Source organism: Pithys albifrons, chromosome 1 (genome assembly GCF_047495875.1).
Source record: "Pithys albifrons albifrons isolate INPA30051 chromosome 1, PitAlb_v1, whole genome shotgun sequence".
NCBI lineage: Eukaryota > Metazoa > Chordata > Aves > Passeriformes > Thamnophilidae > Pithys > Pithys albifrons.
This window is the reverse complement of record NC_092458.1, coordinates 76,613,030-76,625,927: the sequence shown is the minus strand read 5'-3', so window position 1 is coordinate 76,625,927 and position 12,898 is coordinate 76,613,030. Positions and strand designations below refer to the sequence as shown.

At 44.4% G+C, this 12,898-nt stretch overlaps 1 protein-coding gene across 1 annotated transcript; it reads right to left on the bottom strand.

Moving 5' to 3' along the window:
- Positions 1 to 5,921: 5,921 nt before the first annotated feature.
- On the bottom strand, positions 5,922 to 10,711 carry GPR83 (G protein-coupled receptor 83). The gene is made up of 4 exons (XM_071571533.1): positions 10,146 to 10,711; positions 9,331 to 9,456; positions 8,211 to 8,344; positions 5,922 to 7,352 (listed from the first exon to the last, which is right to left on the bottom strand). The coding sequence occupies exons 1-4, from the start codon at positions 10,530 to 10,532 to the stop codon at positions 6,728 to 6,730; spliced, it is 1,272 nt and encodes a 423-aa protein (XP_071427634.1). The 5' UTR covers positions 10,533 to 10,711; the 3' UTR covers positions 5,922 to 6,727.
- Positions 10,712 to 12,898: the final 2,187 nt, after the last annotated feature.

The following is a 12,898-nucleotide window of genomic DNA, read 5'->3' as shown; positions in this document are numbered from 1 at the left end:
TTTTAATCATGGTCTACCCAAAATGCATCAAAAAACATCTTGAAGTTTCATATTCAATATGCAAATATTTAATACTCTCAGTAATAGAATAGTCATAGAATATCCTGTATTGGAATGGACCCAGAAGGATCCCTTGTCTGGCCCTGCACAGGACAACCCCAAGAGTCACATCATGTGCCTGAGACTGTTGTCCAAACACCTGAACTCTGTCAGGCTTGGTGCTATGACTACTTCTCTGGAGAACCTGTTCTAGTGTCCAACCACCTTCTGGGTGAAAAACCTTTTCCTAATATCCAGCCTAAACCTCCCCTGACACAGCTTGATGCCTTTCCCTCAGATTCTGTCACTGGTCACCTGTGAGACCTGAGAGAACAGATTGGTGCCTGCCGCCTCCACTTCTCCTCATGAGGATGCTGTAGGGTGCAATGAGGTCTCTTTTCCTCTAGACTGAAGAAACCAAGGGGCCTCAGAATAATGGGGATGAGTAACTACTGTTTCTTTGTGGTACCAAAATGTAGACAATGAGATCAACGTTTTTTAAGGGCTTTCCTCTCCAGAGATAAAAATTGCGTTTGTATCAGCTAGTATTAGCTAGTTAATACATTCATTAAGGAAATTACAAAGAGGTTTATGCTTATCAGAAAAGTGTGATTTTGAAATCTTTGGAGCCTCCTGGCATTTTTCCTATAAGAGGGATGGAAGTAAACAAAGATAGCTTGGAGATGGTGCCTGATACTCTTTGAAAATGCTGGAAAAAGGCATTAGTGTTCCTGAAGTTAAAGGACATGGTTGTATTTTTAGCAGCTGCCTTCTCATTTCTGAATCTGTCAGCTTAGAGGAGAAGAGGTGACAGGAAAAGAAGTGGGCTACCATGCAATCAGAAACGATACCAACCAAAGCCGAAGCTCCTTTCTTCTGTGCAGAAGAAATTTGTCATCTTTTCCTTTGGTGATTTCAGCATCTTCCAGGAGTCATGTCTTCATTTTATGTATAAGAGCAAGAGGCTTGGACTCTGCTATGTGCTGTTAGTTTTGCCTGTACTTTATGAAATTTCCTCTGATGAGTGTAGGTACAATGCTTGAGCTATTTGTTGCTTTCCTTTGAATGAGAGAGCCAAGCTAATTGTGGGAGGGAAAGCAAAGCATGTGTGAAGTAAACACCCTCCATTTATCTCAGCTCAGGGTAAGTCCTTGCTGTTTTTTTGGCTACAACAGAAACTTTTCTTTCACACAAAACTCCCATGTAGCAGAATAAAGTAGTAGACTTTTCCTTCTCAGCACCACAATGTCTCATGGCTGCTAGACTTTCACATTGATACTGAAGGGTAGATAGTGAGACTGATACTGAGGGTAATTCTGCCCCTCTAGTTCACTTTCATGAGACACCCTCCCCCCACCCACTGAGTGGTGCATCCAGCTCTGAGATCCCCAACATGAGAAGGACATGGACATGTTGGAGCAAGTCCAGAGGAGCTCATGAAGATGATCAGAGGGCTGGAACACCTCTGCTGTGAAGACAGTCTGAAAGAGTTGGGGTTGTTCAACCCAGAGAAGAGAAGGCTCCAGGCTATAGTATTAAGAGGGGGCTTGTCAGAAACACTTTTGACAAGGGCATGTAGTGACAGGACAAGGGGGAATGTCTTTAAACTGAAAGAGGGCAAGTTTAGGTTAGATATTAGGAAGAAATTCTTGACTGTGAGGGTGTTGAGGCACAGGTACAAGTTGCCCAGAGAAGCTGTGGATGCCCCATCCCTGAAATTGTTAAAGGTCAGATTGGATTAAGCCCAAACCATTCCATCACTCTGCAAAAGAGGGAGTAAATGAAAGCTGGAAGCTGAAAACCTGATCTGACATCAAGAAGTGCAAGAAAGGTTTCAAAGATTTGTTTTCCCATGAGTGCTATTCAGAATAGCATGAGCTGGCATTATCTTTGTTCCCTTTCAAGGTCTCTGCATAATTCTACACAGAGAAAATGAATAAAACACTAGAAATATTGTTAGAAACTTAAAATTAGCATTCATAATTCCTGGAACTTGCAAGTTAATTTTCACAGGCCATACAAATCATTTCACTTTTGAGCAGAAAAAAATACAACACTCTCTAAATCATGGAATTTGCAGAGTCAACCACTCTAGATCTGGGAGATGGCAGTATTTACTTTACCTGTGTGACTCTAGTTGAATTCCTTTATTCATATGTGTATTGGGATTGCATGGCCAGGTTTTGGTAGCAGGACGGCTAAAGGGCTGCCTTCTGTCTGGCAGAGCCAATGCCAGGTGGCCCCAAAATGGATGTGCTGCTGGCCAAGGCTGGCCAATCAGAAATGGTGGCAATGCCTCGGAGATAATATATGTAAGAATAAGAAGGAAAAAAAATTATTGCACAGATGTGATTGTGGCCAGAGAAGAGCAGTGAGAATATGTGAGAGAAACAGCCCTGCAGACACCTAGGTCAGTGCAGCAGGAGGAGCAGGCGCTCCAGAACAGAGCATGGTGCAACCCATGGTGAGGCTGCCATGCCCCTGCAGCCCACGCTGGTCAATGGAGATGCAGAGATCCACCTGTAGCCTGTGGAGGAGACCCATGCTGGAGCAAGTGGATGCCCAAAAGTGTTATGAAACCTTGGGAAACCTGTGCTGAAGCAGGCTTCCTGCAGGGACCTGTGGGCCTGTGGAAAGAGAAACCTACACTGAAGCAGGTTTCCTGGCAACATTTATGACCCTACCGGGGACCCACGTTGGAGCAGGCTGTGCCTGAAGGACTGCACCCTGTGGAAGAGTGACCCACGTTGCAGCAGTTCATGGAGAACTGTTGCTGGCGGGATGGACTCATATTGGAGAAGTTCATTGAGGACTATCTCCTGTGGAAGGGACTCATGCTGGAGTGGGGAAAGGACTCCTTTCGCTGAGCAGCAGCAGAAACAACATGTGATGAACTGACTGCAACTCCTATTTCCCATCTCCCTGAGCCACTGAGGGAAGGATCTGGGAGAGCTGGGGGCAAAGTGTTTTTAAGATTTATGTTACTTCTCATTATCCTGCTCTTAGTTTGTTAGTAATAAATATGGTATCGCCAAGTTGGGTCTGTTTTTCCCATGACGTATTCAGTGAATGATCTCTCCCTGTCCTTATGTCAATCTGTGAACCTTTGTTATATTTTCCCTCCTTTGTCCACTTGTGGAGGGGAGTGATAGAGCAGCTTTGCCTGGCATCCAGTCATGGTCAGTTCACTACAATATACCAGATTATGCATTCTCTAAATGCAATTCATTTTCCCATAAAACTCCTGTTCTCAGGTTATGTGGATCTGCAATGAACAGTTCTGTGCCTTGCAGCAACTCTTTGTTATGCAATAGACATCGCTCTGCCATGTTTCCAGTCTGCTCCAGAAGCACAGATGTGAAAGCTCCAGTGGGAACAACCAAGCCAGGTTTAAAAGAATGACCTACACTGATAACCAGACATGCCTGAGAGCAGTCAGACTGGTGAACTCTGGGTCACACATGACCCCGGGGCCAAAGTTGTAGTGTGATGGCAGAAGGATGGCCACAAGGTCACCGCACATCGTCTGTACCATTGCTCTTCCTCACCTCGGCAGGAGGACAGTCCATGTTTCTGAGGATGTGGGTATGAGTGTGGGAGTGGGGAGAGTGGACTTGCTTAGGAAGTCAGCTAAGATAAAATAACTCCCATTTCCATAATGCCTCATGTTTCACTCTGATTCATTATATTCCCAAAGGGAACAGAAAAGCCTCCCAAACACCATGATCCCTACCATGCTCCAGAGCAAATAGTCCCTTCTCACACCAGTGTGCCCCATAGGCTTGTTTATACAGATGTTTTTCTTGGGATAGCTATTAAAGAATCCATTTCAGAGCACTGCACACCTCCAAAATTCAAAAGGTAGCAAATAGTCCAGCTGCAGAAGGCAAAGAAATGCAAAATGGAAAATTAAAAAGGATAATCTACATCCTGTACACGTACCTCATTTTATCATCACTCAGATCCTCACTTTACACTCACCAAGATGGCATCTGAATGTAGTTTTCACACCACTGGCTGTACTAGCATTTTAAAAGAACCCTCTGGTCTGCAAGAGAGCTGGGGTAGAATGAAAAAGTACCCATGAAGCCTGGATGCCCAAGGTAAATTGCCCAGGACGTGATATTTTTGGAATAGTTTGCATCACACTGCACTTGGTGTGCACAGAGCACAACCCCCCACTGATTTCAGCAGCACTGGTGAATGCAAAATATTTCTGCGGAATCTCAAATCAGATACAAAGAAAAGAAAAAATAGTTAACTATTAGAAAGTGCCCTGTACCACATTAAGCATGTTGCAGCACAATGTATGATGCACAGTTCTCAAGGACGCTATTTCTAGTGCTTTAACCAAGTCCCCCTCTTGCACACTTCTGCCCCATCCTCTCCAAAACTAGTACCTCTGCTGGCCACCAGCCACCAGTTCATTCCCAGACAGGCTGTTAAGGCTCACTGTCCAATCTACCTCTTCTTTTCTATTTACCTGGTCCATCCCTCCTTTTCTTTTTAATTAATTAAATACCTTCAACACTTCATGCTCCCCCCCTGTGCCCAGATTCAGGATTGAACAGAGCAGGTTTGTCGCTGGGTGCAGGTGTGCAGTATCCAGAGCTGCAACTGCAGAAGCCTCACTCAGTCCTACCTGGACTGTTTTAGTGGGCATTTGAGGATTTTGTCTGCTGAAGTTACAGCAAGGTTCTACATGTATAGCAGTTTGAAGAATGATAACTGCATTCAAAAGTGATAAATCTTAAGATGTTTCCTTCACCTTCGACTTCAGTAAGTACTTCTTACTGAGTTACTCAGCATTCCCAAAGATTTATTTGCTAGTAAAGAGCTGGGATCTGCTGTCATTGGAATGGGAAGCATTGTTCACAGGCTCTGTACACTTGGGATATCGAATAGAATAGAATAGAATAGAATAGAATAGAATAGAATAGAATAGAATAGATAGTTCAGTTGGAAGGGACTGACTTACAATGATCCAACTGCCTGACTCATTCAGGGCTGATGTGTTGCAAATGTTGAGGGAATGGGACTTGGTGTAAGGGTTCAAAGAAGGCAGGAGGAAAGGTTTGATTCTGCAAATCAGTGGTACTGACTCTGACTTCAGGGGCCTTGATAAAGGGCAGTAAAATAGCACTGGATTCACAGTGAAAGAACAGGTTAGCTGGCAGGAGTGGTAGGTATTTCAGTTTCTTTAAATACTCAGGTGTGAAAATCCTCCACAAGGCTTAAAATTATTTCAGAAATGTAAGTTTATTACAGGACATTTGGGAAAAAACAGTTTCTTTCCTCCCCCCCCATTTATAAAAGTAGATTTTTACCACTTCATTGTGGACTGCTGTAAGTTGAATGGGGCACCCTGGTGTGATGTTCAAGCTCATTTCCACAGCACAGGGAGTAATTGCTTTTCTGTGCAATATAAGATACCATTTTTGGAACACCATTTTTTTTTTGTTATTCAAACTCATATTTTCTTCTGCAGAGAACATTAAGTTCTGCAAATTGCTTCAGACAGTTGCAGTTGTGAATTTTATTAGCCACTCCAGAAAGGACAAATCTCAGTTATTTTTAAATGCATAAAAATTGTGCAATCACCAGAGGATAACTCACAGAGAAATGTTTCACTTTCATTACTTGCTATCAAAGATATCATCCCTTCTCTCAAAGCTGTTCATTGATGAACTGATTCCAGAGAGCTAACATCTTAGTTTGGATGAAATGACCCAAACGTCTGAACTGACAAGTATACTGGTCTCTTGCAGGATAAGAGAGCAACATTCAAAGGCAAACTAAAAAGTCAAACTGTGGGATCCTTTAGCTGCCCCTTGACAATAATGCAGAGATGCTCTGATGAAAAGGTCCTAATCTGAACTCACAGTAGCATTTAATTATCCCTTCTCAAAATGTGGATAGTATGTCCAACATCCTCCAAAATAGCTGTTGTAGGTTTAGTTGTCTATTTGAAGAAAAGCCATCTACTTATGCAAGGAATAAACATCCATTTTTCTTCAAATCTACCTTAGAGAAAGGGCCTGTGAGGTAAGACACCCCTCTATTTATCAATGTCCATCATATCCTCCACTTCTCTATGGGCATTTTCACAAAAAAAACCCCAAAAAACCCCTTGTGAAATACGTCTGTTCACTCATCCTGAACGGATCTTGACTTTTCAGACCCCAGTTCAGAAAGGATGCTTTCCTACCCAGTTGCAACTGATCTAAGCCAGCAACCTAAAGATCTACACCTCGACCATTTCCATGTTGCTATGAAGAGACTCAGAAAATGGGGGGCCCAATGTGATTAGATTGTTGCTTTAGTGTTTAAGTACCAGCAAAACATACACAGAACTCTAGTGGTAAAAAGGCTTAGCCATGCAGATAACAGCAACATACATGCAGAGAATCTGATACTGCAAGCCAGTCCAAAGTCACTTTGGCAAAGACAAAGAGAGTTCCTTTTAGGGAAGAGTTTGCTTTCTCCACTTTATGATGACACCACTGTCCTCAGCCTGTATCGAACATCCAGCTCTTTCATCCTGCCTCCTGCAGAACCTGAACCTCCTTCTTGGTTTCATCGCATGTGGTTGCACAGTCCCTAAGCAGGACAGGGCTCCACACCTTCCCACCATTTTAGCTCTTGCAAAATCTATGTTCAGTCCTTACCGATTTCCCAGGGCCACTGTTTAGCTCACAGCTACTATCGGCTCAACTGCAGAGATGTCTGTCTTTCCTGACTGGATGTTGGAGGATGATGGAAGGATATGGGAGGCCTGCAATCTCTTGAAGCTGCCATTTTCTGGCCAAGATGGTCGGTAGGACGGGACTGTGGAGACAAGCCTCTGTTCCGTGGGCCTGGGGGTTTTTCTGCACATGTTGAGCAAAGCCTTCAGTTCTGAGCGGAAGCTGTCATTGAGCCAGCAGTAGATGAAGGGGTTGTAGCAGGTGCTGCTCATTGCAAACCAGTGGAAGACAAAGTACAGGGCATTGTTGGTGTGGATGATCTGGCTGGAGAGGAGGACAACGTAGCAATTCAAGGGGAACCAGCAAACTGCAAAGAGGATGACAACAAGCATCAGCATCTTTATGGTTTTCTTATTCTTTTTGCGAAGGACGAAGTACTGTTCAGTGGTGACATCCCCGATGACATTGCGCAGCCAGAGTTTCTTTGCCACTGTCATGTAGGCAGCAGAGATGATCAAAAGGGGCAGGACATAGAGCAAAATGAAGGTTGTTAAGTCCAGGTACTTCCAGAAGAGGTCAGCAGGCTCAGGAAAATCTGGCAGACACAGGCACCGGGTAACCTCCTCACTGCAAGTGGAGATATGGGACAGGGGCTGAGAGCGTGTCTGGCTGGGCGTGGTGGGACGAGCACACCAGAAACAAGGACGCAGGTGGGAGAGGGCTCCTGCCAGAAAGCCTGACAGCAAACTCTCTGTTTATCTGTTTATCTGTGATAATCTGTCACAGCTAAGCAGAGCACTGCTGTTTGTGGATCTGAGCTATGGAGCAGTCAATGAGCAATGTGGTGGTAATTTCTCACGGGCATTCATGACCTTATGATAATTTTATGAATTTCATCAATTACAAAATTTCCAGCTGCACATAAGCAGATTTTTATTTTCTGTCCTTTGTCAAAAAGGAACACAATCTGCACATGTTAAGGACCTTTTCCTCATGGAAGCACTTGCCAAATATTAAGGTTCTTGACAGCATTTTATAGAACAAGCAGCTGAGGCAGATTTTTCTGCTTTCACAGAGCTAAAGAGTGGACTAAATTGTTTGAGGTTTTTTGTGGGTGTTTTTGTTTTGGTTTTTTTGTTTGTTTTTTTTTTTTGCTTGTTTTTTTGGTTTTTTTTTCTATTTCTGGTCTGCCTAAAGAGATCAGTTTGATATATAGTGCAAAATGGCATCATAGAGAGGTAACAGGTTCAGGGCAGATCCTTTAACTTCTTAGCCTATTTCATGTGATTAATGTGACAGAATAAAGATAAAATAACTAAAAACAGAAAGGACAGGGTATCAGACATTGCAAAAGGAATCTAATGAAAATTTTAGACTAGATTCATATTTGACCGACCTTGACATACGCTCAAGGCTTTCCGTAGAAGATCCCAAGGCATGACTGCTGAGAGTTTGACCGCGGAAAGACACAAAGAACATCCTTACCTGTATTCAAAGGTAAAGAGCTTTTGGTAGATAGCATGTGGTAGGGAAAAACAAGTTGCCATGATCCAGATTACAGAGATGTAAATAACACCTTTTCCAGTAGATATGCGAGGTTTCAGAGGGTGCATTATAACCTGTGCAAAATAAACCAAAATTCAGATTTATGACACTTCAGGAAAGAATTACATCATTTTTTTCATAAAATCTTCCAGCCTTAAATCTGTTACTTAATATTGAAGCGTAGCATGTAAGCAGTACACTCTCAACTCCACTCCCACTGACTGTATGAAAACCTGAATTTTTCTCCATGTATCTGGGTCAAGTAAGATCCCAGTCTGACCCTCAAATTTCAGTATTTGCATCTAGATGGGAAAAACTGAGTACCAGGAGGTCTTGACATATGTTGGTTTCCAGGTTCAATTTATTTTATAGCAAAAAAAAAAAAAAAAGAAAGAAAGAAAAGGAGAAAAACAAATCTCAGACTCTTTAGTATCAGTGACCCACAGAACCACAGACTTGTAATTTAACCAGACCTCCCTGTGAATGCGTCTGAAACAACCTTTCTAGCAGAAAATGCCAACTGGCAACTGTTTTGTGTGGTTGTTGAGTGGCTCCAAACTGATAATGCCCAACTGTCCCTAGTTTTGAGCCCATTATCAGCAGCAAGCCACAGCTCTGTTTGTGACAAACATCAGGGTGCTACAGTCAGCTCTGCAGTATTCAGAACAACAAGTAGTGAGATATCCCAGCAGGTGAGAAAGCTAACTGGGATGTCCCTACAATCATGGTGCTGGACAAACCACCCCAGAGGAGAGCTGTCCATGTGAATTCCTATCAGGATCTTGGACTTTCTCCTTGTTTGATAGCTACTGAATTATCTACCATGTCAAAGCTCCCTTTACACAGCTGCAAGCAATGAAAGGCAATGGATACCTCCCACCTTGCTGCAGGCTTGGAACTATTCTTTCCATCTGATAACAAGAACTGCCCCCCTACCCTGTCAGATCCTCATGCATCTCACGTTACTCTGGGAGCTGAGAAGGAAAGGATATGGGATCATTCTTTCTCGGTTTACTTATGCCCTCCCAATATTTTCATCTCTGTATCAGAGAGCTCTCACCTGGTGCCTGTCCACAGCAATGGCTGTGAGGGTCAAGGCAGAGACGTGGAGGGAGCAGTACTGTGCAAATCTACTTACATGGCACATCCCCTTCCCAAATATCCAGGTACTATTCACAAAACGAGCCTGAAACCAGAAGACCATTAGTTTTGTGCACCCCCACAATTGCTCTTGTGCTATGTAAAAGATACTTTTAAGATAGCAGGTTATTCGTATAATTGTATAATTTTCTGGCTTCTGAACCCTGAATAAGTGAGTTAATGCTGCTTGGTGGTCTGGCAATATCCTCCAGGACAATACAGCAGCATGGTACCAAAGATGTTTGTTCTGTTTTGTTCAGTGTGTCCTTCTGCAGCCTAACTAATGAGTCAATACATTTTAAGCCCTCTTAAGCCCTCCTTACAGGGTAGGGCTGACCTGTACATCTTATCTCACTTCAATGCAAACTACAAATTTTCAACATAGCTTGTAAAATGATGGTGAGCATTTATCTTTGGTTCAAGAAGTTCATAGTATCACCTTGGAGAAGAAAAGAAAACAAAAATGACAAGCTACTACAAAGTACTAAGCGCTGCAAGGTTATTGTTCAAATGCTCTCAGGGCCACTTTTAACAAATGGATAATTTCAGATCTTCAACTATGTAACAGGAATTAGAGAAAAAAACAAAAACATGTAGAGTTTTCCAAAGGCAAGTCCAGTGACTGTAAGTTGGAGTGGACAGGTATTTGCAGAACATCCACTCAACTGTCTCACTTCAGCATAAAGAAGAAAAGGCTACCGAAGTGCCTTTATGGCGTCTCTGTCCCAGTCTTACCAAAGTAAAAGGCGTGTTGAGGAGGGTGATCATGATATCGGCTACAGCCAGGTTCACAATGAACAAGCTGGTGGCAGAGTGCATACGCTTCGTCTTGATGACAACGTGACAGACCAGGACGTTGCCGAAGAGGGAGAAGACGATGATGAACGAGTAAGCCACGATGAGCAGCACTTTCACCGTGATGCTCTGTGACTCCGCTCCATGCCGGCTCCTGTCCACAAAGCTCTGCCAGTCGGCCAGGCTGTCATTATCCCAGGAAAAGAATCCCGAGATGTTCGGGGTTACTAATGTCTTCTCCAGGCTCCCATTGAGGGGCAACTTTCCTGGGGTCACAAAGGCGTTAACCAAGTCGGGGAGGGCGAGCCAGATAAAACAGGACAACATGTCTGAAACGCCGCTCTGCTCCTCCGATTCGGAAACAGCTCATTTGCGAGGGAGCAAAGCTCACGCCGTGAGCTGGGACAGCCCCTTTCCTCTCGCTCCGCCCGGGCGCAGCTCGGGGGCTGCAAACCCCGCACACGAGCAGCTGGAGCCTGTGGATGCTCCTGTCTCCCGCAACCTGCTTCTCTCCTGCTCAGCTCGCTGCTACTTTTGCTCCTTCTGCCAGCTTTATATCCTCAGGCGAGCTCCGAGCCGCGATCTTCTGCAGTCATTGGGCTGCATGACATTATTTCTGCTCTGACGTGCTGTTTTTCCATGCAGTTGCACTCCCCCGGGCGCTACTCCAAGGGAAGTACATCTGTGGGAAAGGCAAAATCAGTATGTTCAGCTGTCAGAATGTTTCTTTAGCAGCAGCCCAGCTCATGCAAATTCGGTGCTGTTTATACACCAGCTGTGTGTACCAGCTCTGCTCTCTTCCAGGACAGGTCAAGTTTGAGCTGTTTTAAAGGTCTGGCAGGAAGTTTTCAGTCTATTTCACATCTTGACACTTACATAGAATAGAAAAGCATAGAATGGGGGGTAGGAGATGAAGGGTGAATAACAAACTGGCTCATTTTACTTACAGTATTTTCCCAAAGACCTTGTTTTTTTCCTCAGAGACAAATACTGAAGTTTTGCCTTGGCAGTTATTTCCTCTTGGCTGAGGGAATAAAAGTGTGATGGGAAACTACTCTCTAGGGTTTGTAGAAACAGAGGAGTTAAAGATGTGATTATACAGGACAGAGGACAGGAATGGATGTCCTAGCCCAGAGAGTTCAATATCCAAAGTAACAGGCACCTGTACATTGGACACAAGCACTGATGAGATGACAGCACATATGTTCGCTCTGCCTTCCTCCCAAAACATAGCAGGAAATAAAGACCAGTACCAGGAGACCAAGAATCACAAATCCTACACAGCACATAGAGATGTGCCCCTTCCCAAGGGCACATGTGCGGTGCTGCTCCCCTGCTGGGGACAGCTCTGCTTGGGTTGTCTCAACTATTTGCCCACAGCAGGTTTTGTACATAAAGGCTTTATTTAATCATTACTCAAAAGACCATTATTGGAAAAGCTTGCATTATAAGCTGGTCACTCACTAGTGAAAATAACACTACAGAAGATGTTTGTGACTCCCCCAGAGAACAGCTCGGGCTGCTTTCTCTTCATCGCTCCTCAAGAGTAGAACACAGCAGGACAGGTGGAACAGCCAGCCCACAGTGCTCCTCTGCAAACTGCTGCCAGTGCCTATTTCTTCCACAAAACTGTCCAATTTGAGGTCTTTCAGTTGCCTGCCTGTTCAGAAGAAGCTTTCCAGTGAACCAGCTGGAGCTGCTAAGGTGGTAGTGATCTCTGACCATTCAGAGAGATGTGTATCCTACTCAGAGGCGCTGACAGGAAACCACAGTCTCACATAAAATCCCAAGAAAATGGAAGAAACCGGGACAGGACAGCATTCTAATATGGATTTGGGATGAGAACAGAGGGCTTGATGGCATATGTCCCCCTTCTTGCTGGGCTGCTCCAGGAACAGCTAAGTCCCCCTATTTTTCATTACTGCTGGCCAGTGCACAAGGGCATTCTGTCTTCTGACACTCTGCCAGCTTTTAATGTTTTCACATCTATCAGATCCTGCTCCCATATTTCAGCAAAAATGTTTAGTCTATTTACTTTTGTTGACCTAATTGTTCATTTCTAGCAGGGTACCCTTGCATTTGTAACCAGGGCTGCCGCTGCCTTTGGAGACCAGGTGCATCCAGGAGAGTAGGAGGTCTTTTAACCTCGTCAGCTAGGCTGCTGGCAGGAGGATGGGAATCTCCTCCCACTCAGCTCAAGCCCTCCCTCCTCGGAGCTGGACTCAGCAGCCTGAGATTCAAAGGAGGTGGTGCCACTGCACACAGGGCAAGCCAATTGCAAATACCCAGCAATTATGGGAAAAGCCTAGTGGAAGCTCCCTGGGTCAGGTTTCTCCTATGTTGCTGGTGTGCCCTTCTCTATTTCACTACATCTTTCTGATTTAGTTTGTATTTAAACATACCCCAGTATGAACTGTCTAAACAGCTCACCTGTGGGTGGTTGCTACTAGAGCTGTAAGTAGGTTTGGCAGTTTGGTATCTGCTCCTGCCATGCCTCCCTGACATCTGATCCCGTCAGATCTCGGAAGTTAAGCAGGGTCAGCCCCGGATTAGTACTCGGATGGGAGACCTCCTGGGAAATGCCGGGTGCTGTAGGTTCTAGTCCTGAGGACTTCACTGTCACTGTCCAAGCTCGCTTGGCCGTGGCAGATGGACCTCAGGACTTAAACGGTGGGGCCAGTTCTGTGCACGCT

Excerpts from the sequence above, each read along its gene's own strand:
- GPR83 (XM_071571533.1), bottom strand. The coding sequence starts at position 10,532 with ATGTTGTCCTGTTTTATCTGGCTCGCCCTCCCCGACTTGGTTAACGCC. Across the intron at positions 8,345-9,330 it reads TTGCTGTGGACAGGCACCAG|GTTATAATGCACCCTCTGAA; the intron begins GTGAGAGCTCTC and ends TATTTTGCACAG. Across the intron at positions 7,353-8,210 it reads CTCTTTACCTTTGAATACAG|TGAGGAGGTTACCCGGTGCC; the intron begins GTAAGGATGTTC and ends CTCCACTTGCAG.